This window comes from Ixodes scapularis, unplaced genomic scaffold, assembly GCF_016920785.2.
Source record: "Ixodes scapularis isolate PalLabHiFi unplaced genomic scaffold, ASM1692078v2 PGA_scaffold10__122_contigs__length_95168666, whole genome shotgun sequence".
Lineage (NCBI taxonomy): Eukaryota > Metazoa > Arthropoda > Arachnida > Ixodida > Ixodidae > Ixodes > Ixodes scapularis.
In genome coordinates this window covers 71,989,744-72,012,023 of record NW_024609836.1, presented here as the reverse complement: position 1 = coordinate 72,012,023, position 22,280 = coordinate 71,989,744, and the positions used below count along the sequence as shown (strand labels likewise).

The following is a 22,280-nucleotide window of genomic DNA, read 5'->3' as shown; positions in this document are numbered from 1 at the left end:
TCCAAAAACTGCGAGGTCTAATATAGTTATTTCACGATACAGTAGAGTAAACAGTCATTAAATCAAACTCGGCAAGGTTACATACTTTCGACTTGATCAAACAAACCCTCTACAATGTAGTTACTTGACAATGGTTCAACCCTTACTTTTGCATTGTTATAAAATAAGCAAGAAAATTTTAACAATCAGTCACATTAACCTGACGTCCCATGGTCTTGTGACATATGTAGTCATGAGGCAAAAAGTTGAGTGACCACTTGCTTTCCTGATGGTCTAGTGACGTCTCACGACACTGCAACGTCATAGTGTCACAAAACGTGACCTGTCGTCACTCCAGGCGACGTCATACAATCACAAAAGGCCTATAGTTGCTAGGCATTTAAAGCCACTTTGGGATACCATAAAGAAACAGGCAGTTCCTTTTCTTTGGCATGGTATCTTAAAGATGTACGATCAGACAGCCCAGGCAGCCCCCTTTCGAGTGGCAACTGGGCAGTCACCTGCTCCAGGAAGTCCTTCTGCCAGGACTGGAACTCGATGGCCCGACGAAGGAGCTCCTCCCGCTTCTCCAGGAGCTTCAGCAGGTCCTGCAGGGTCTCCTTCAGCTTCTCCAGGCTCTGCGACAGCTGCTCCAGGGGCTCGCTGGTCAGGTTGTCCGACAGCTCGGTCAGCGTGCGACCCAGGGTCTCCACCTCCGTCTGCTTGATCACCAGCTCTTCTTTGGTCGTCTGCAAAAGTGCAAGAAGCACCCGTTGCGAGAATTGTAGTGTGTTCGAAGAACCTGCATCCATTATTAGTCCCGAAATTATTGATTCCAATCAAAGTTTAGGACAAAGATTCAGTAGTCTTGATACTACTAAATCAAAAGAAAAAATTATAAGAAAGTTTCGCACAGATTTATGGTACGTTTTTCATGTGCCTCATCCGCGACAGTGTCACTCAATGTGGGGCACTTGAGGTCAACTGCAACAATGTGACGTGTATGTCACGCAGACTTCTGTTTTGGGCAGATCTCAACGGCGATGTTGGAGGTAGCTTGCCGGGCAGAAACCAATCAGAGTCGTACGTGCTTTAAGGGGGGACATGGGCCTAAGTTTCAAAATGTTTTGAAAAAATTCATTCTTCATTTTTAAGGTTTTTGGTATCAGAAACTAAATATACACCCTTACACTAAATTTCATAACTATGAGCCAAATAATTACGTTGATATGACACATTTTCAACACATCAGGCAGGCATTTTCAACACTGTCAGGCAGTAGCAAAGTAAAGGAGTTCAATGTTTGAATGCATTTTTCTCAGTTCCACATTTTGCTGCAAATTTCATACGAAGAAGACTTTTGTTCGAAAGTAAAAGTATTCTGATACCACAATCAAGTTGTTTCTGAACTAAAATTTACTGGGGAATCGAGCTATCTACTTTATTTTAAGTTAAAATCCTCATTGAGAAAAAACTATGTTTTCAAAAACTGACATAGGACAGATATGCATCCCTTACTTTGAGGTAATCACTCTTCCTGAAATATTTATATTTGAGTTATAAAAACTAGATAGCCCGAAGTCCCACATCCCCCACTTTATATTCAAGCAGTTAAAATTATGCTTAATAGCTTCATTTGCATATTCTAGATTTCTTAACGAGGAGTGACATATCTTCTTATGCACGTATGTAAAGTTGTTCCAGAGAGCTGGATGTTTGCACAGTACACCTACATCTGAAGTTAAACCTCCCCTGCAAATTTCATTCCAATCACTTGAGTAGATCAGAAGTTCAACCTCTAGCCGGTGTCCCCCCACCTAGTGAATCTAGCGGCACTGCATAGAGCGGTGTCACCGCTGGAATGTCCCCACGGGGTTGGTTGCCCTTTCTTTTCTTGGGCGTGTGCTGAAGCAAAAACAGGTGGATACCGATGAAGCACGTGATAAATGCACCCATGTGGTTGGGCCCTTAGAATACGTAGCACAGTGCAACGGACGTTAGCAAAATCCGAGTTACCTTCAATAAGAATGTATTTTGCACTAAACTAAAACCAAAAAGACACCGTGGAGCGTGGTCCCCCACCTCCCTTCTTCTCACGTGGCCGAGAAGGTAACCCCCCTTCAGGGGCACGCACCTGGACCCTGCGCAGCTGTCCCTCCAGCTGGCCCATGTTGAGGTCGCTGGCTCCCCGTGCCTCTTGGCCCAGCTGGTCGAGGACTGCCTGGCACAGCTCCAGCCGCCGCACCAGCTCCTCTCTCTCCGACAGCTGGGACGACAACTGGCTCACCAGCTGACGCAGCATGGTTGCCAGCGCATTGGCACGCTGGCGCAGCTCAGACACCTGCAAGAGGCAACGATCAACGTCTGGGCACTGGAGCCGACTGTGGCTACAGTTGCGCGGTGCAGAAAAGTGTAGCAAGAAAAAGTACTACGTAGACTCTAACCAATTTCTTCAATGTGCCCGACGTTTCGAAGCCAGCTCGGCTCCTTGTTCACGGGTGACTGTATATGGGCCCAAAGGTAGCAACCTGTCGTTGTTTTCTTCTCTTCTCTCTTAGCTTTGTTTTCTTCTTCTGTTTCTGCGTGTGGCGCACTTTAGCCCGTGTATATAGCTGCTTGGAAGTGTTCCGGTGGATCGGTTCAGATTGTTGCTTGGTGCAGGAAAGTGCAGGGTAGTGTACTTCCAGCATATGTTTTAACATAGGCTGCACTTGTAAATCGAGTACGATGTTGTGTGCCCGGTGCAGCTGCAGAAGGTGCCGTTGGTACATACCTATTTGAATTTTTTTGTGATGGTGGAGGGCCCATGAAATCGGTCGGCGACTTTAGTGTAAGTCACCAGAAGAGACAAAGCTCTCAACAAACAGTGGTCTTTCTGGCTTTCCCTACGACAGTGCCATCGACAACATATTCACTGGATGGGCGTGGCATGCCACAGACATCCTAGTAAGTGTGGTGTAAATCCTAACTGCATGGCATCTACTAGATGGTGCCATTTAGTAAATATGATGCCACACAGTACATACAACGAGGACTTACTAATATGACGAAAAGACCAATAACAATACAGTATCTCGTTTCCAAATACCCCGGTCACACCAACTGTGTGGGGCTACAAAACATTAAGTGTTCATGCTCAAGTTGAGAATGCATTTAACGTGGATGTTTGATACGAATCGGGATAAATCAGCAATGGGAGCGAAGTTGCACCCATATTCCGAATGAGAAGGTGCGAGTATCTCTGTTCTGGAGTGCATTCTCACCTGGGCGTGAAGGGCAGCCAGCGCAGAGTGGGAAAGCCCCGTGCCGAGGCGCTCGATGCTGGCCTGCAGTTCGCTCAACGTCTGCTGCTTCTGGGCCACCTCTGCCGACAGACCCTGTGGATTACGAAAGACAAGGGTCAGCGCCGCCGTCAAACACTCCGGCATCCAACCGTCTACGGCCTTGCATTGCCTGTCCGGCGTACCTTGAGTCCCTCGCGTTGCTTCTCCAGCTCGGACGGAGTGGCACCTTTGACCGGTTCCTCCAGCTGCCGTTCTCGTTCGGTCACCCAGGTCACGAGTTCCTCGACGTGCGTCACAATGACCTTCCACTGCTCGGCCGTCGTGCCCAGGGAATCCCGCCAAGCCTGAAGAGAAGGCATCGGACCGTCGGCATAAAACAAAGATTGTGGGCCGGTGAGCCCGTAAATCCAGGAGCGCATTCTGACTAAAGTGCTTGGAAAGTGTTGCCGACTGGCGTGGTCACTGAGCCCTCGAATCTGGTACCTCGACTTCTGCCCAATGACGTCCTAAAAGCGGAGGAGGGGGGGGGGGGGGGGTGAATGTGGCAGACACCTGCTGCAGGTCGCGCATCGGCGAAGAAGCTGCAGCAAAAAAGGAATGGGGAGCCGCGACGCCGCCAACACTTGCCTTCGCTCATGCGTTTTGCCTAAACACCTATGACCAACTGACGGCATACGACTCGCCTGCTATTGTGACATTTGTTGCTACTTTGGAATCACATTCAATGCATGGGCAGTATAGGATGCAAAACATGCCGGTTGGAGGCACATTCTGGGCACTGTGATTCTAATGTATTCGTCATAGACAGTTTGGCTTACTTGCAGCAGGTTGCCGATTTGTTTCCAGCGTTCCATGAGCTCGGACAGAGTTCTCTGGACATCCGGTTCATCCGATGCGGCTTCGGCGGCCAGTTCTCGAAGGGTCTCGACTTTTTTCTTGGTAAGCTCGTAGAGTTTCTGCGTAAGCAAATTGATGCAACGGTGAGTTAAAAGAAGGATTCAATCAGGTGCCGTCGCAATTGCTTTTCGGATCCGAGTTATGTTTCTTGATCGCGTTTGTAAGACAATAGGTACTAATGATACGACGCCTGTACCATTCGACAGTAACACAGGCTACCGTGTTCATTAAAGTCAAAGTGAATTGTAATAAAAGTGGTCATTGAAGAGTCAATCCCAGTGAGAGGACAGTTGCACATCAACAGCAACTTGCAGAGTTGAGTACACCTGATTTCAGGATGCAGTATTTTTGATGACATAGTCTGCACCACAAACTAACCTCCAAACTTCCCAATAAATTTAGCAGATGGTTTTTATTTTTGTTTATAGGATAACTAATACTTTACTTAACAATAACTGATTAATAATGTATGTATACGATCGGTTAGAAGTTGGTAACAGGTAGATAACAACACGCATGGCTAGCATCTGAAGTCGGTGCGAGCGGCTGAAGAGTGGCAATCTCCCCGGCGTCCGTGGAGTAGCATAGTTCTCATTGTCTACCGTCTGCTTGGCAGATGGCGCCACAGGTCAGAGCACAACCTCTTTCATAGCTAGCTACAAATATGCTCTTGAAATATCATACAAGTGAGACTAGCGGGTAAAAAGCTCGCCGTTTGGAGCAGTGTCCTCCTAATCCAGACCAAAAGATTTTGCCTAAATCGTGTCTAAACTGAAAAAACACTTCCTTACAGCTTAGGAACGATCAGAAATTTGGGTGCTTGGCAACCGCAAGTTCCCAGCAACGTTGGAAGTGTTGCCGAGGGCACTGACCAGCAACTCCTCCCGCTTGGCGGCGAGCTCGTCCAGCGAGTCCGGGTGAGGGACCCCCTGGTCGAGCCCCGCCTCGACCGTCTCGAGCTCCTGGCGCTCCTGCACGCTGCGCTCCCGGAGCAGCCTGAGGCGGGTCTGCCGCTCCGCCAGCTCCTGCTCCTTGCCCTTGCCCTCTGCTCCGAGGTCGTAGAGCTGCGAGCGCAGGTCGGCCGCCAGCCGCGCCAGGTCGGGGTTCTGGCCCTGGAGCTCCTGGGTCTCCTTTTCCAGCTGCTCCAGAACCTCCGTCTTGGACTCTATCTCCTTGGTCAGGTCCTAAGGAGAGGCGGGAACGGGGACGCGAGAGACGGTCAAGAGAAGCTGCGACGTCACATGACCACGTGGCATGATGTCAGATCATACCACAGGCCACCATGGAGTCACAAGGCCGTGTGACGTCAGAGACATATAAAAACAGTGAAGTTAGAGAGCTTTTGGCAAGATGCCACAGTGTCACGTGACCCGTCCGGAGACACGAAATCTCCAAGAGCTGGCCGTACAAATACTTCGCATTTATTATGCAAAACAGGCCGTAGAAATGGCACATATGCTCCATTTCAACTTCCGATGTACTGCAACAGACGCTACGAGCCGCCGGAACCAATTCACAGCTCAAAAAATGTCACATAACCTTCCGGTTAGGCAAAGCGACGTGCAGAGCACAAAGACACGTGGCGCATAGAGCGCCGGGTCGACTGACGCGACTCATAGTGTCCACTGTGGTGCGTGGTGGCGAACTCGATTCCTTGACACGAGAGGTTGCTAAAAATGTATAAGAGTACGCGCACACTTTAAATAAAAGACACTTTCACTCGACCCCGGCCTTCGTGCAACTGACAAGCTACAAAGTAGTACGTGCACAAGCTCTCATCGCTGAAAGGACATGAATGGCAGGAAGGTCCATCAGTCGTCCCTGCTCCAGCTTGAGTTTCCTACCTTTGATAACACTTGGGCACCTTGTGAGCCTCCAGCGTGCGTGCACAGAGCATCACGGAAGGCAACGGGCGCACGCTGAAGGCCGAGTGTCTAAAAGAAGCACCTTGCACCTCTCGTTCTGTCCGTGAATACACGCGAAAGTATGCTGCCAGCGTGTCTAGCTCCGATTCGAATGGCGAAACGTGCAAACTGCGGCCTATCGTACGGAAGCATAGTTTTAAGGCGGCGCCTCCGAGCGGTCTGCGACGTGTATGGGAAATGAAAAGAACCAGACGAAGAAGGAGCAATGTTGCGATGGAGGCGCACGGCTAATTTTACCAGACGGGCGGCGGTTGCAGCGTTTTTATCACATCCCGTGCTTCTCCGTACCTGGCCGACTGCCAAGATCGACGTTTGTGTGTCGATTTATTCGGTAGAGGATTTAGTTTGCTCCCTACTCTAGTAGGGCGGCACCTATCCTGCATAGATCAATACGATAGGCACTCTGCCACAAAGTTAACATTGCACTGTTGCCGGCAAAGAACATTCGTTAGATAAGACCCGTGATCTGTTTGGTCAGCTTAGATTTGAAGGGCTGTTGCACCGGGAATGTTGACTTTTAAGAAAACTTGTTATTATTATGATCGTTCCAAAAATAAGGAAAACATAGCTTGCAGTAGCGGCGAAGTGCCAAACAACGATTTCTCGACTTACGATACTGTTATACACTTAGTGAAGCCCTTGTCTTTTAAAGACATCATGTGTTCTGAAAGTTCTAAGGTTTAGTCGAAGAGAACTGTAGCAAAATGATTTGTTGGCCTAGTTGGTTAAACATTACGAAAATTAAAAAGCGCAATCTTCCGAATTAAAACGTCAGTTGTGAGTAAGCGCTTGTCCTGTGTTGTCTCCCTCTTGCCCTTGTCTTTTGCACTTTTTAATTTTCGTAATTCAGTCTAAGAGCTAAACATTCTCACAGAACGTGAGGGCAGTTTTTTAGGCGTGGCCCTTACACAAACTGAAAACGAAATATTATCTGCACTTGTCATGAAACTCTTTTAGTGGAAGGCTTACACTGTTTTATGTTTTCACAACAAATGCGCTCGACCATGTCGTTCAATTTCACAATTCCTCCCACCATCCAATGAAGGCACCTATGAACCAAGTTTCCTCTCTTTACCTCTTTCTTTAAAAAGAAGCACAGCAGTGAAAGCAAAATGATAGAACGTGCTACGGGCTCCAAATGCTGGTGTGCTACTAACGCAACTTCTTGCCGCATATCCATAATTTCAGGTTGAAATTCAAACGCACGGCTCTTACTCGAAAATGATCAGTGTGAACTGAACACCAGCCACCGAGAAAAGTTATGATGAGATCTTTTTTTCAGCCTACATAAGCTATTCAAGTTTATGCACTACATACAAACTATCGGGAAGGAGATCCAATCTCAAAGCTGTGGTGCAGCTCTAGGCTAACGTGCCCGCTTCACACGCAGCGGACCCAGGATCGAATCCTCAAAACACCGTGGTCGCGAGCTATCTTTTTCAAGCATTTGACAATGATGACGATGGATGCCCTACGCCTTACTACGACAACAACTGCAATGACAACGAACGTCGTTCCTGGTGGTGGGTGGGGCCCATCACAGCTACCGCCGTACAAAAAAGACCGAGGTACACCTAAGCACTTGTTATGAGTTGTGAACGCAAAAGCATGTACACCATTCTTGCTCTACGCATGTTGGCACGCTGACTGGCGCTGACCTGGCACTGCGTGACCGGCGAATGGGAGCCTGGTCGACGCGCGCTAGCCAATGGGATCGAAGCGGTGTAAATGGTGCCGTGGCTAGCTTTGCACGTGGTTACAGTTTCATAGCTAGGAGCTGGCTTGCCTCGGAGAAGGATTTAAGAGCCGTTTGGCGTGTTTTCAAAGCTGATGACGTCGGCTCGCTCCATGAGACAATTAATGCTTTCACATTAAAAAGGCCCTTACCTGGATCTCCTCAAGCTGTTCGGGGACAGGTCCCTCCTTGGTCTCCAGCTTGCCCTGGATGCCTGCGAGCCATTCGGAAAGGCGGCCGAGGCGGTCCGACAGGTCCGTGCTCTTGTGGGCCGCCGTCTCCAGCTTGTGGACCGTCTCGTGGACCGTCGTGAGCACCGTGGTGGTCCGGCGCTCCGTCTTGTCCAGCTCGGCCCGCAGCACGTCCTGCCGCTGGGGGCCCAGCTGCTGGGAGAGCTCGTCTGCCAGGCCGCGCAGGCGGGCCAGCATGGCGTCCATAGACTCCTGCAGCCTCTTGGCAGCCTCCTGGAAAGCGGCATCGCCACGGCAACACAAGGATCAGGACAGACTCACGGATTGCACTTTATTTCTTCAACAGTGATAAATTGTTATGCTTCTGTTTTATAGTGGCATCGAGGCCTTGTCAGACCATCTGGTCTTTTGCTTGATGCTACACACAATATGTATTGTCTAAACAAGCTCAAAATAAGACAAAAAAAAAATTACAAGAGGGCATTTAAGTTTTGCCTTAAAGGACACATGCAAAGGAAAAAATATTTTTTTTTAAACAGCCTAGATGGAAAAAGAATGTTATAAAATAAATTTACAACGAAGAAAACAAATTTTTAGAGCTATATTTACGGCGTAAAACGAATTTGTAGTTCGCGCCCATGGCAGCTGCTGCTGGTCATGTGGTACACCCGTGCGCCTCCGCGCTGTGTCCCCGCCGCCACAAAGTCACGCCGCCGCCGCACGCTGAGCATGGTGCGCCGCTGCTTCAACGCGTTTCTCCATGCCGCCGCCGCCGTCGCCACGTAGGTTTGTGTGCTCTGGGGTGCCGCCGCCGTCATATGACCAGTGCACAGGCGTATCACGTCTGCTTGCGCTTTTTCAGGAGCTTCCTTTGGGCTCTAAAAGTTACTTATTAATCTCTGTTTTTTTGTTGCACTTCAAACGAAGATGAATAAGTAACTTTTCGAGACCATAGAAAGCTTCCAAAAGAGCGCAAGCACCACGTGACAAATAGCGGTCACTCTTCTACGGCACCCGCGGGTGCCAACTACAAATTCGTATAGCACCGTAAATATAGCTCTAAAAAATTTCATTTTTGTTGTAAATTCGTTTTACGACTTCCTTTTCCCAACCCGGATGTTTAAAAAGTATGTTTTTTACCCTTGCATGTGTCCTTTAAAGAGTGGAACGTGATAGCTAAATATAAACCTCACTCGTTCCCAAGCATGAGGGTAGAGTGTCTGGCTCGCAACCGAAGGGCCGTGGGTTCGAATCCCGCCTCCACCTAAAATTCAATTTGCATTACATGTTATGTTTTATTCACTTTTGCTCTACGCGTGACGTCAAGTTTCACGAGAGCGTTTTGGGTCGTTTGAAATTCCCACGTGAGGTCATGTGGTTGTGACGTCATGACCCTATCGACCAATCAGGGATTTTCCTGTCCGCTACTGACATCGACGCCAACGCTGGCTTTTCTGCGAAACCGGGAGGAGTTTATTGGCAGCTATTCAAGAGAGATAGACATTCCTCAAAACTGAAAACTTTCAGCTAGGCAAGCTCCCGGACGACGTACCTGCTTCTCTCGGATGCACTGCTCCAGCTTCTTCTGCTCCATGTCTGCGAGCAGGCCGATGGACTTGAGCTCTTGCTCGGCTTGAGCCAGCAACTGGAGGATCTCCTGACGCAGCTTTTCAAACTCCTGCCAGCGCTGGCTGTCCTTCTGCAACGAGAGACGGAACTCATCGAAAACCAAACTTGGTGTGGCCACTCGAGTCGAGTGGAAATGTCACTGGCTTGAGAGTGTGGCAGAAAGAGAGACAGCCAGCAAAGCCACCACACAGACTAAAGAACTTTGAATACAGTAGAGTGCCTCTCTAACTGAGGTAAAGAAGCGTTAAAAATCAAAGAAGCTTCGTAAGAGCTTTTAAATAACGAAGAGCAGCAGTGTTGAATAAGAAACAAATGATAGAGTCAAGCCCTTAGGTCAACGTTTAAACCATTAGAATTCTAAGACAAGATAGGGTCCAGATTCACCGTGGGAATGGGGTTGCCCGTAAGGTGTGCAAAGAACTGCATCGTGAGAGGAACGAATTTGCATTGAATCTGCATCTCAAGCAACCAGCTCCAAATTGCACCGGTTGCTCGGGAAGTCCCGAAGAGCTAGAAACATGTTTAATTATACTCATAACAGCTCAAGTTGCTCACTATGCACCCTTAATTTTTCACCCAACTCGCTATTTTGCATAACTCGGACGCACAGTAAAAGTTGTTTTTCAATCTAAAAAAAAACACGGGCTGCTTTTACGTGGATGCGACTGTGGAGCATCGAATCAAAATTTACAACAGCGATCGGGCATGAGGAGAGGAAAGAGAAGTGTCAAGCACCCGTGACCAGACTCCTCTTGATATATTCGCTTCAGTCGCATCCATGTAAACGTAGGTGTTCGAGGCAAGCAGGCCTAAGCGCGAAGAGATACAGCAGATACTGTCACGGACCGAGTGGGAAAGGCGGGGCGTCTCATTCAAATGTCCGGCCTCCGTCATGCACTCACAGGCTTTCACCATGCTTTGGCTGTGCGTGAATGCTCGAGGCTTGCGGGGACTATAGAAATATTAGACCGAGAGAGGCCAAAAAAGAGGAGTGTGGGGTCTCCGTACCGTCATCCGGTCGAGCTTTTCCACCGCCTCTCGGTAGACCTGTGACCATTCCTCTTCCAGCTTGCGGACATCACTGGACACAAATTCGGGAGCACCCTTCTCCGTCTGCAGGTCCTTGCCGGACTTGATGCTTTCCAGGACCTTGTCTTGGCGCTTTTCGAGCTCCTGGACCACATCCTGGAGTTTTCCCCCCCAAAAAAATGGCCACAATCCCAGATCACCAAAGGCGAGACAACTTTACACTCGCGAGCATCTGTTGATCTTGCAAAACAAAGGAGCTGTTCACCTAGGCTCCACGAAGCCTTCGAACATTACTTGAGCTGAGCAATAAATCTTTCCTTTGTTGATATTGACTGTCCCACACAGCAAAATAAACTGCAAGCCAAGTGAGTATGGCTGATTATTCCTTATTTAAAAGTTGATTTACATAAAATTAGTTTTTTTCATTTACCGTCTTGTTATAGCAATCATCCACTACCACTCCCCTTTGCCCCGGTAGATGGGGTCCCCCATCACTTCTGCTGACCCAGAAGGGGTCCAGAATCAGTGGTTGAGAACCACTGACCTGGGCAGTTTAAAACATACTGATCTTGGTCAATATTGGGCAGTTTCACGAAATGTGTTTGTACACTTTGTGCAAGAAACTTTTGGGGGAGTGTGGGACTTGGTTTGAGGGTGTGTTAGAAGGGGTAGGGGCGGAGGGGGTGGGGGGGATGCATATAAATTGCTCCGGCTGACCTTCTGTTGTTGCACCATCTGCTTGAGCTTCTCAGGGTTATCCAGCGGAATCTCCTCGGTGACGGCCTTGGAGTCCCTGACCTCCCTCAGCCAACGGGTCACCTGCAAAACCAAAGAGAGGTCATGCCTCGAGCTAAAGAGACGACTTGGAAGGGGGGCTGAATGCCAAGAGCTATGAAAAGATTAAAAGAGGGCCGCCCGTCTCTTCGACAGATCCCGAAGGCACTCTAAATGCACATCATTTATGGGTCCTTTGTGGCGTCACATTACACCATGACATCACGTGACACTATAACATCATGTCATCACTTGATGCGACCCAACATCATAACACATGGCCACATTACAGATTACAGGTCTGGCTTTTTAAATGCTACGCATTTAGAGTGCCTTCAAGATGTACCAAAGTGACGGGCAGTGTTTTCTGGTAACGCATACCCGGCTGCACAAGACATCTATCGAGCGAGCACCTTCAGTGACGAGTGCACAGCCGCTCACCTGGGTGACCTCTTCACGGTACAGGTAGCACTTGGACACAGTCTCTGAGACGACGGTGGTGGTCTCCATGACCGGCAGCAGGGCCCCGTAGCGGGCCACCAGGCCGGCCAGCCGCTCGCTCTCCCTCTGGGCCTCCTCGGGCTCCATGCCGGGCAGAAGGGCCTCCAGCCGGTTGGTCAGCCACTCGAGGTCTCCGCGGCGGGCGTCCACCGTCTCACAGATGTCCTGCGATCGCAAAGAGGCACTCAGCTCTGAAAGACTCGAACTACGACAAGGTGTGCGCTATGAGAAAGTGTCGGACTGCGAAAGAGTGTTGGACTACGACAGTGAGTAGTACTGCAACAAAGTGTAGAGCTATGACAAAGTTCTGAATAACGAGAAAGTGTTGAACTATGACCAGGTGTTAGAAAATGACAAAGGTTTGAATTACAACGAAGTGTTGAACTACGACAATACATTAGACTGTAACCAACTGTTGAGCTACGACAAAGTGTTGGACTACAGCGAAGCGCTAGATTAGAACGAGCTTTGACAAAGGTTTGCATTACAATAATGTGTTGGACTGTAATAAAGTAATTGAGCTATGATAAAGTGTTTGACTACGACAAAGCATTGGATTATGGTCCGGTGTTGGACTATGATAACAACAAAGTGTACACAAAGCTCCGTTTTAGCTAAGGAACATGGTGACAAAATCAATGTGCACAAATGAGCAAACATATTATGAGTAATGGTAGATGGAAAGCTCACATTATGGTGGCAAACAACTGCAGAGAAGGAACTTCTGAGATCAATGCTGTGAAGTGTGCAACACTTGACTGTCACTTCAGTTGAAGAGTTCTAAAGCAATGTGAATTGTATCTGGCCCAGCGATTGAAGCTACCGTATTTATTCGAAAATAGGTCAACCTTTTCTTAGCAAAGCCAGCACATATCCTTTCTTACAATGCCCACAGAAAGCCAATCATCAGACAGGATGCAGCAAATAACGAACCACCAATGATGTTGGGGCTCATACGTGAGCTCTGCGCTGAGATTCTGAGCATGTGAACGCTATCAAAATCAAAAACAAGTCTCCATTTTTTTTTATTTAAACATTATGCATCTCAATCTTAGCTGGTCTCCTTTCGTGATTGACTTCTATGGGCTGCATGAAGAATTAAGAAGTAAACGTGCAAGCTCCATTCATAAAACGTATATACAATTCTCGCTTAAATGCTACAAATGAAATCACCTACTGCTCTACTGCTTTGCTGATTTTTTTTAAGTGTTCATGATCAAGTGAACATTTTTTGAATTATCAGTGTTAGAGCACACTGGAGAGTACCTTCTAGCATGCTGCATTGTTCATTTAAAATCAGACCTTACCAAAAATTCTGTGCGCTGGGTCTCATAGGCGGAAGCAGAGCTGGTGTCGCTCTGAACAAGAAGCTCTATGCGTTCGTCCACCTGGTCCATCCACGACAGCAGGCCGTTGAACCTGAGCAGAAATCATCAGCAAGTCCAATGTCTTTCACGTGCAGACCATTTTTTAACCATTTGCAAAAAGTTAAATTTGTGTATTCTCGGATAAACACATGCGGGCAAAATTGTGGAATGCCGCAGGATACGCAACACCGCAGTTACCCAGTGCTACGTCCGAAAAAGTGTTGCAACTTTGATGAGCCGCGAAAGCCTTTTGCATAATAAAACTTGTAATCTAGCCCTTAAAAAAAAAAAAAAAAAAAGGATTGAGCAGTCCTGTTTTAAGGCGGCATTTTGTTACCGGCTAACTCTTCGTATTTTTCCCGAGGGCGCGTGCTGTTGGCATTGAGTACTACAAAGAATGCAACACCCTAAACAGAAGGACAATGCAGGCAGCCTAGTCAAAGCTGCGCCGTAGCTCAGAGGTAACGCACCCGCTTCAAGCGTGGAGAACCTAGGATAGAATCTAGCGGGAGGCGGGCTGTCTTTTTCGAGGATTGGGCGACATCGACGATGGACGCCCTATAGCCTACTATGACCACTGCAACATCAACAACTACAGTTACTACAAACACCATTTCCAGCAGTTGGAAGGGCTCATAACGTCTATCGCCATAAAACGACGACCCATTTGCCCACTGTAGAGTAGACTTAGCCAGTTCAGCCCGTCATGGGTAGTTCAATTCAATTACACGAAGCCGCCATTTTGAAGCCATTGGTCCCAGCATCGCAATGCAGTTCTAACACAAAGCTCGAGAATTTCGGCGCTCCAGATAGATTCGATCGGTTCTCTCCGACAGATCGGTATTGAAAAATCTGCGCCCTAACTGCATAGTTCGGGTACAGTGCCTAGAACTCGTGTGACAGGTGTGTTTAGCATCCTGTAGCCCCTACGTATTGCAAGTGGTCTCAAAGTGGCCGGGAATATGTCGCCGGAACAAGCATCTCACGCTGCCGGACGTCGCAATGCTGGCGGTTAATCATAGAAGCTCCGCTTAAAAGTATGGGCGAGCGCAAGCGTTGTTGTCATCGCCGCATCCCCACTCTCGGCCGCTGAAGCTTTCGTGGACAGTCAAGCTGGAGAGCGACCTACGGCAGAACAGCACGACACAACTGTGACATCGTTGTACGGAAACCGAAGGACCCCTTTTGAGGACACGGCAAACTGAACCAGTCAAAGACACATGTCCCATGCACTGTGGCAGGAGGAGGCGATTCCAAACACTCACTTCCTGGAGTACACGAGCCAGTCGTCCCTGGACGTCTGGAGCATGCGATTCATGGTGACGATGCGCTCGTGCAGCTCGCTGAACCTGTCCTGGCACGACTTCAGGGGCTCCCGGTGGCTTGGGCAGCTCTGGGCTAGCTGCTCCATCTCCTCCAGGGCGTCCTGGATGGCCCCGATCTCCCGAGAGCGGTTGAAGAACTCCTGGAAGGACACGGTGCGTCGCGAGCTTAGGACGTGTGGGGCCACCGTGGGATGCAGACGACGCATTTCGGATTTCGTGACAATCGAGGCCAACGACTCGTTGCAAGCACTTGAACAAGTGCACAAGTCTGTTTCACAGCGATGGCTCTCAGTGGGGACGGGTGGCCGAGTGTGTTAGCAGACCACGGCTCGCACGTGGAACAAAACCTCGCACTGCAGAGCCCAGGGATCCTGGGTTCAATCACCGCCCCTACCTGTTTAGATCTGGAAGATCATCGTACTGGCGTGCGGTAATGTACCGCCACTGCCTGATGCACGTTAACGAACCAGGGTCAACAGTGGTACGCTGCACTGGCTAAAGTTCTCCTCTACAGCGGAGACGCCAGGCACCCATTGGTGCTGACTAACTTCTCGCCGGGTAAACAGACGCGCAACACAATCACAGGGGTTGTGACGAACCTCGTGCCGAGCCAGGACGTTGCGCAACTTCTCTCCGCTGTCGACGAGCTTCTGCTCGTCCTGCAGTTCTTTGTCGAGCGTCTTGACGTGGCGCTCAAACGACTCCTGAAGCTCCATGAAAAGCTCGTCGTCGTTCAGCCTTGGCAGCTTCTGCTGAACTGCCTGCGATGCGAGGAAAGCGAAGAGAAAAGTAACGCCTCTACCTTTTTCTATCTCTGGGATTGTTAAAATAACTTGAAATCCAACAAACCTGAAATTAAGAAGTGCACAAAGGTGTTGACTGCAACAGTGCCTGTATATTTCCTTTTACTCTCCGGGTTATACAGCAGCTATAGTTCCTAAATATCCAATAATTGTTCTAGAGACAAAAATGACTGCATCTCCACGTGGTAAATGATGTTGATTGGGGCGAAGCTCTTGTGGTGCTTGTTTGCGTAGACGCTGAGCTGCAGCATGCCGAACCTTTCGTTCGTTTTCATCCATGTCAGAAAGAGAATGTGTGGTATGGAACATGGTTATACTATACGCATTTGAGCATTTGACCGCAGGGCCCTTTCGTCTATAAACGTTGAGCCAATGCATGCAAGGTTTAATGCGATTATATACGCATTTGACCCCAGCGCCCTCTCCTGTATAGACGTTGAGCGGCTACATGCAACGTTTCATCCATGACATCCCCAGCTCTTGAGTTACTAACACATCTCAGAGCCCCCTACTTGTCCCGCATTCGTGGCCGAGTGGTTAAGGCGATGGACTAGAAATCCATTGGGGTCTCCCCACAGAGGTTCGAATCCTGTGGACTGCGCAAATATTTTTTTTTCATCATCTTTTTTTTTACACTAGCACGTGAGCACATGCTCATGTGCTCGTGCACGTGAGCTCACGAGCACGATCACGAGCACGAGCACCAGCAAGATCGATGTGAGCACGGAAGCCAGACAGACAAGGCTAGACCCTAAGAAGCTTCGCACCTAAAAAATATATTAAAAAAAGATCAAGTTAAAATAAACCTTGATCCTCAATTAGATAGATAGCAGTATTAGCACAAGTCCTCCCTATGTGTGCACCAAAGAAAGCTGGGAAGTCCCCATTTTCTGTTTTCTGGCAAAAGAGCCTAACAATCAGATCTTTCCTGTAGATCCCCAGACCCCACCAACCATTTGTTTGTTGTTCCTCTTGCCTTTTGGCAGACAGCATCTCTTTGGCAGGGTTTTGTAGTAGTTGAGGCCATTCTCATTACAAAATTGACTTTCCATATCAAACAGAGATATTGAAATTAGGTATTTTAGATTCATAGGAATCTGATTTTTCAAACTTACAAAAGAGATAAATTTAAGTTTATCGAAATCCCTTCCCCTCGATGCACAACTGTGTCGTGGGGAAGCCTGCCGGCCAAAGAACTCGACAGTTATAGTTGCTGGCCCCAGCTCGCACGGAAGGCGACACAACTGAGGGACCTCCCTGCCGTCCTCTTTCATTCAGTCAAAATTTCAAATGCTACAGATTATCACAACTGCTAGACATCAGGCATCCAGATGCTCCAATGGACATCTCATGACTAGACTCTACCTGGCATTTTACAGTGAAGACTGTTTGCAGTGTTCAATAAAGGAGAGTGCAATGAAAGTGTCTCGCATACCTTCCATCGGTCCCTGACGTGCTGGACTTTGGCTTCAATTGGACCGTGGTCCTCTGGAGGCAGGGTGGCCAGCACGTCCTTGCTGGTCTGGATGACTCTGAGCAAGATGTGCTCATAGGGTTTGCTGAAGAACGCCTGTAAGCAGAGAGGAACCATTTAAAAAACCAGCTAGGAGACTTTTCACAACGGCAAACGTGTCCAACATAAAAAAATATTCAACTTTTACGCAAATATATTTTGTTACAACTGGTTCTTGATCCTAAATAACCTGTAGGCAATTGGCAAAGTCAACTACATTGAACAGGCATAACAAATAAATATAGAAGAAAAAAATTTAATGGTAAGGTAAACGGTGCACACGTCTGTCGCAAGGCTATCGCATTCATCGTGAAAGCACGATCCTTGATTCCAAGTCGTTACGTACGACTCAAAAAGTTGGAACGCCCCTCTGCAACATAACGAGATTAATCGCTTCTTTTATCTTGAAATGCATATACTATTAGATAAACTTGAGACACTTCCTGGAAGCATTAAGTTCCCACCGACGTTTCAAAATGAGACTTAACTTAAAAAACACTAATCTCCAAAAATATCTTTTTAAAAAAGTGCATGAATAGAGAACACGTATGGCACAATACAAATAACTTTCCACAAAAAAACAACAAAAAGTTATTACCGTAATATTCTGAGTCATTGCTCACAACCCCCAAAGATAGAATTCATAAAAAGAGAAGTGGGCCATCGAGGGCTACAGGGCTAAATCAAAACAACCAAAATGGTGGCGACTAAGCTCGCGGCGCTATCGCGGCGGCTGTTTCGTGGCTGTAAACTGAGGAAATCACACAAATTATGTAAAAAATATTGAGCAATAAGCTTTATAGAGTCCGAAATTTCGGTCAATGTTATACATTAACTCTATGGGGTGAGTGACAGTTCGGTGAAAACGTCCGAATAATTGGACATGTCCGAAATATTGGCATCCGAAAAATCGGTTGGTGACGATCGGCCGTCTCGCAATTAAGGGGGGACACTACCCAAAAATGTTAATATTTTACCCACTTGACTGATTTAAATGACATCTACAGGGCTTGTTTATGTTGGTGTGGAGAACATTTGTACCAAATTTTGCTAACCTGAGTGAAGTACAAAAGAAATTGCAATTGAGATACAACCGGAAGTACACCACCCAACACTTTTCTGCACCGGAGCAGGAGGTGCAGGTAAATTCAACGAAGCTATTGGTTGGTGAAGAAACAGCAATTTGAAAACAAACACACACAAAAAAAGAAAGAAAACAAAATTGTGCATCATTGTATGCACGCCCAACAATGCAAAAAAAAAAAGAAAAAAAATTGGTTCAGCCTTTCCATTTTGTGACGAAGGAAGACCAGCGGAGCTGTACTCCATACACTGTGTGCTTCTTCTTCATCATTAACTGTTTTTCACGCTGTTTCCTACGATGAATTCCCACCAACGCACTCAAGTATCCAATCTTCTATGATAGCTGGAAAGGTTGCCGCCATCTGTGAGCGATGGCGGAAACCATACTGGTTGTGTGCTTGCCGCCGTCGCTCATAGATGGCGGTAGCTGTCCAGGTAGGTTTGTGTCGACATACACGGACACGATCCTGGGGAACCTAGCCCTTAACAGCTTCGCCGTAAAAGTCCCGTGTCATAAGTTTTTTTTCCCCTTCCATATGACTTGGCTTGGCTTAACGGTAGGTGCCGCTTTTTCTCTTTCCCTCGCACTCAACATTATCTTCTGCTCTTAGTCTCTTTCTTTAATTCTTTTTGTGGGTTCTCTGTTTTTTTGGGGTTTTTTTCCGTTCTTGCTTCTCGGTTTTGCTGTCTCATCTTATGAATGTTGCTTGTTGATAATTTTGTTGAGGTTTTGTTTTACTCAGGGTGGGGCGGTGCAGCACACCCTGTGAGTGTCAAGTCCATTGGCACCATTGTTGGAAGGGTTTCATTCTCACAATGCGCCATCAGTGCAATGAAAATTTGGTACCTGGCTTATCTAGAAACACATCTTGAATTTATTTTGACTTTTTATGACTTCGAGTTAACGAAAGCTTACTGTAGCCCAAAATTTCGAAAAAACATATCACGACCCCTTTAACGATAAAAGCATTTCCTGCGATTTCGGATAAAGCTTCGGAAAACTTGCAATTACGATTTTAAGCGCAAAGACAACCGAAATGTCGTTGCTTCGAAGCGTAGCTTAGTCGGTGGCTCTTGCGGTACCCATCCTCGAGCTGACACCACTCACCCGCGCAGCCTCTGGGTTTCTGTTTTCAGCCAGGTGAACGTCCGCCTTGGCGAGCCAGTCCAGGGCCTTCTGCTCAGCGTCAAACAGGTTTTCCCAGCGCATGGCCGCTTCCTGCAGCGCCCGCTCCCACTGCTCGGCCAACGAGGCGCAGTTCTGCAGGGAGTGCGGCTCGTCACCACGCGTCGCCACCATCACAACACTAGCGGTTCTCGATCCTTCATAAAGACGACTACAGTCTGTTGCAGGTTTAGAATAGCAGTACAAGTCCGCCTCGCAGAGCACTGTTCTTCCTGATTGGTGGTTTCCCCCCTCTCCTCCTCTCGAGCATTTGCTCTGCTAAAGTGAAAGGAGTAGGGGCTGTGTAGGAGGACCTTCTCCTGCTATTCTTCACCTCCAACACACTATGCGGAGAGCAAGTCGTCTGCTTCTTGCGCAGGAGTTGAGGGGACGTCAGAACGAGGCCGAGCTCTGATTGGCTTAGATTGAAAGGATAGTGGTAACTCAATGCTAGATGCCTTGGGGTCTACCCACTATTTTGTTCAATCGGCCAATAAGAGCTCGGCGTTTTGACATCATCGCAGCCCCTGTACAAGAAGCAGACGAACTTGCGCTCTGCGTGGGCATGTGCAAATAGCGAATTCTAATTTCTAAGTTAATACGTAACATACTGAGAGATGCCCAACCCTCCAGAAATGGCACCCAACCTGGTTCGAGGCAAGCTTTTTTGTTCAAGGAAGAACACTAAAAAGATAGCCTACCCCTAGAAATAGTGCCAGCCAGGCGATTTCTGAAGTGATGGGTCAGCTTTTTCAGCCACAGTCGTCCTGATATATTTGCCGCGCGTGTCGGGGCCTTTTCCGGCGCCATCTAGAACCGCTCCAACACGACGTTCAGCCGATCAAGATCACTTCGATATGTCGGGTCAATCGCCGGAAAGCACTCGCGCCTAAAGAACACGAAAAGAATGGCAGCCGTCCCGTGACCGTCACGGAGACGAACGGCGCGCGGTCATGATGGCTATGAGGAAACCGAAACATCCGACTACTATAGCCTCAATCTGGCTTTTATATTGCCTAAAGTGGAAGATCTGGTATAGACACAAAACGTAAAGGCAAAATGACGGCGATAATACTAACAAAGTTTGATTTCGGTAAATAAATTTGGTCGGTGGTGTCCTTGAAAAGTCAACACAAACGCAGTAACCGACCTGGAAACGTTCGTTGAGTGCCGCCATCCTGGCGTCTACCCTGGACGTGTCGAGGCCCGGCGTCGCTCCCACCTCCTCCCTCAGGTCTCGGTGCAGCTTGTTTTTGCTCGCGAGAAGGGACTTCATGGGTGCCATTTGCGAGAAAAAGACCTGCAAGTAAACGAAGCACCTCGCCTTAAGCTTCAGGAAACCAATAATACAAAATTCGGAATCGGCCTGAAAATTACTGCGGAGTTTCCTCGAAGCACAGACCGTCAATGACCGCAATCTCGAATGCCACTCTCCTAAAGGGAGAAAACTCCCTAGGCTTAAAAAACACTGAAAACTCCTCAAATTTTTTTTTTTGTTAGGTGATTTAATACGGTGTCAGAAAACTACCCAATCAATATTGTGCGACAACATTAGATATATTTTAATTGAAGTGAAAAAAATGCAACTGCTCGAAATCAAAACCGGACTGAGAAGGAAGAAAAAACATAAAGGGGGAGAGCTGGCTGGAAGTCACGTAGTTACACCCAACTGTGTTTTCTTTTTTTTTTTTTCTTTTGTTTTTTTGGTTGTGCGAGACAGGTGAAAAACTCTTGTCGAACAAAAAACGCCAAAGTCAAGCATTTCGTGCTTGACGTTTGCACGTTTTTCAAGGTCTTACCAATTTGTTTTCATAAGACGAGTGATGCCATCAACTAGGAGAATCGACGACAACTCGCCAACGTCTTTGTGCGATTCAGCTCGGTGGTTGGGCGTGTCGTATGAAGTAAATTCAAATTGTTCTGATCGATAAATAATTTCTCTTTCGAAGCTAGACAGACTCGCCGGTACTGCGAACAACAGTTCCGAGTAGAGGTCCTATGCCTGTCGTTTGCCGCCATCGCTTAGTCCGCTTTGTTCAGCCGTCCTGCCGGCAACTCCGACGATACAACCCCATGTTGAGAATTATGCAGATTTTTTTGGGTTGTGGGGAGGCTAGCGTGTAGTCAGTCTGCCATTTAAAGTTGCGACGAGTCACTCGCTGTAGATGAGCAATTTAGCCAGTGCAGTCCAACCGCTAGCCTGGGGTCTTTAACGTGCACCACGCAGTAGTGATACACGACCGCACGCCGGTGCGATACTCATCCAGATCGAAACGGGCAGGGGTGGGGCTCGAACCCAGGATGCCTGGGTTCTGCAGTGCGAGCTTTCGCTCCACGCCCGTCGAGCTGGGTGTGCGCTTCAGCCCACTCGGCCACCGATCCTCCCCTAATTATGCAGAGAATGCAACAGAGTGCATCTGGTTCTCTGTGCAACTTTTTCTTTCAATCAACATATTTGCAGCTTTCTAAAAGCCACAAAAAATGGGCATCATATCTTCTTTTTCAATTTTTAATATTGAGTGTGTGCTTTCGATGACCCACGCCTTTGATTATGTTTGGCGTGTGCGTCTAAACCACAGAAAACGGCACATGACCACGAAAGAGAGAGTTAGGGCAACTCAAACCGGCCAGTTCTCAATCGGCAGTTTTCGGGCAGAAAAAAAAAAACTAATTTTCAGCCGCAAATTGTGTTCTGGGTAGTTGGGCTCTCATATTGCCACCCGCAGAGCCGAGAAGGCAACGCTCGGTCACGGTCTTCTAGAAGATTCCCGGTCATTCTCGCAGCAGACGTAACTTTCCTTCTGCTTTGTTATTCTCGAAAGTGCCAGTTCATCCTCGCCCCGAGCGCGCGACGCTCGAACCTTCTTTGCCGAACTTTCGAGATAGTGACGCAGGGTAGATAAGCGGCTCCCGCGACCTTGTCGAGTCAGTCCCAGTTTCGCTAGCGCTCTGTAGTGCCGCCGAACCGCCGCCCGCTTTTCTGCTACCTCGACGCTCTTTCGTTATTTATTTTTGGTTGGCACAAGTTCGCCCATTAAATCTTTATTTTCAGTTCACTGTTCGGCTTTTCGTCACCTTCA

General features: G+C 47.9%; 1 protein-coding gene across 1 annotated transcript in view; it reads right to left on the bottom strand.

The window, feature by feature from the left end:
• Positions 1–178: 178 nt before the first annotated feature.
• Positions 179–22,280, bottom strand: part of LOC120847716 (nesprin-1) — a 29,455-nt gene continuing 7,353 nt past the window's right edge. Inside the window, exons 3-20 of the mRNA XM_042288597.1 lie at positions 20,351–20,500; positions 19,144–19,296; positions 16,875–17,009; positions 15,236–15,397; positions 14,577–14,776; positions 13,252–13,363; positions 11,885–12,109; positions 11,387–11,488; positions 10,649–10,825; positions 9,564–9,710; positions 7,973–8,284; positions 5,033–5,344; positions 4,082–4,219; positions 3,446–3,607; positions 3,243–3,356; positions 2,114–2,320; positions 411–728; positions 179–292 (exon numbers count right to left, since the gene is read on the bottom strand). Coding sequence (XP_042144531.1) covers positions 179–292; positions 411–728; positions 2,114–2,320; positions 3,243–3,356; positions 3,446–3,607; positions 4,082–4,219; positions 5,033–5,344; positions 7,973–8,284; positions 9,564–9,710; positions 10,649–10,825; positions 11,387–11,488; positions 11,885–12,109; positions 13,252–13,363; positions 14,577–14,776; positions 15,236–15,397; positions 16,875–17,009; positions 19,144–19,296; positions 20,351–20,500 — 3,240 coding nt within the window. The remainder of the gene's footprint in view (positions 293–410; positions 729–2,113; positions 2,321–3,242; positions 3,357–3,445; positions 3,608–4,081; positions 4,220–5,032; positions 5,345–7,972; positions 8,285–9,563; positions 9,711–10,648; positions 10,826–11,386; positions 11,489–11,884; positions 12,110–13,251; positions 13,364–14,576; positions 14,777–15,235; positions 15,398–16,874; positions 17,010–19,143; positions 19,297–20,350; positions 20,501–22,280) is intronic.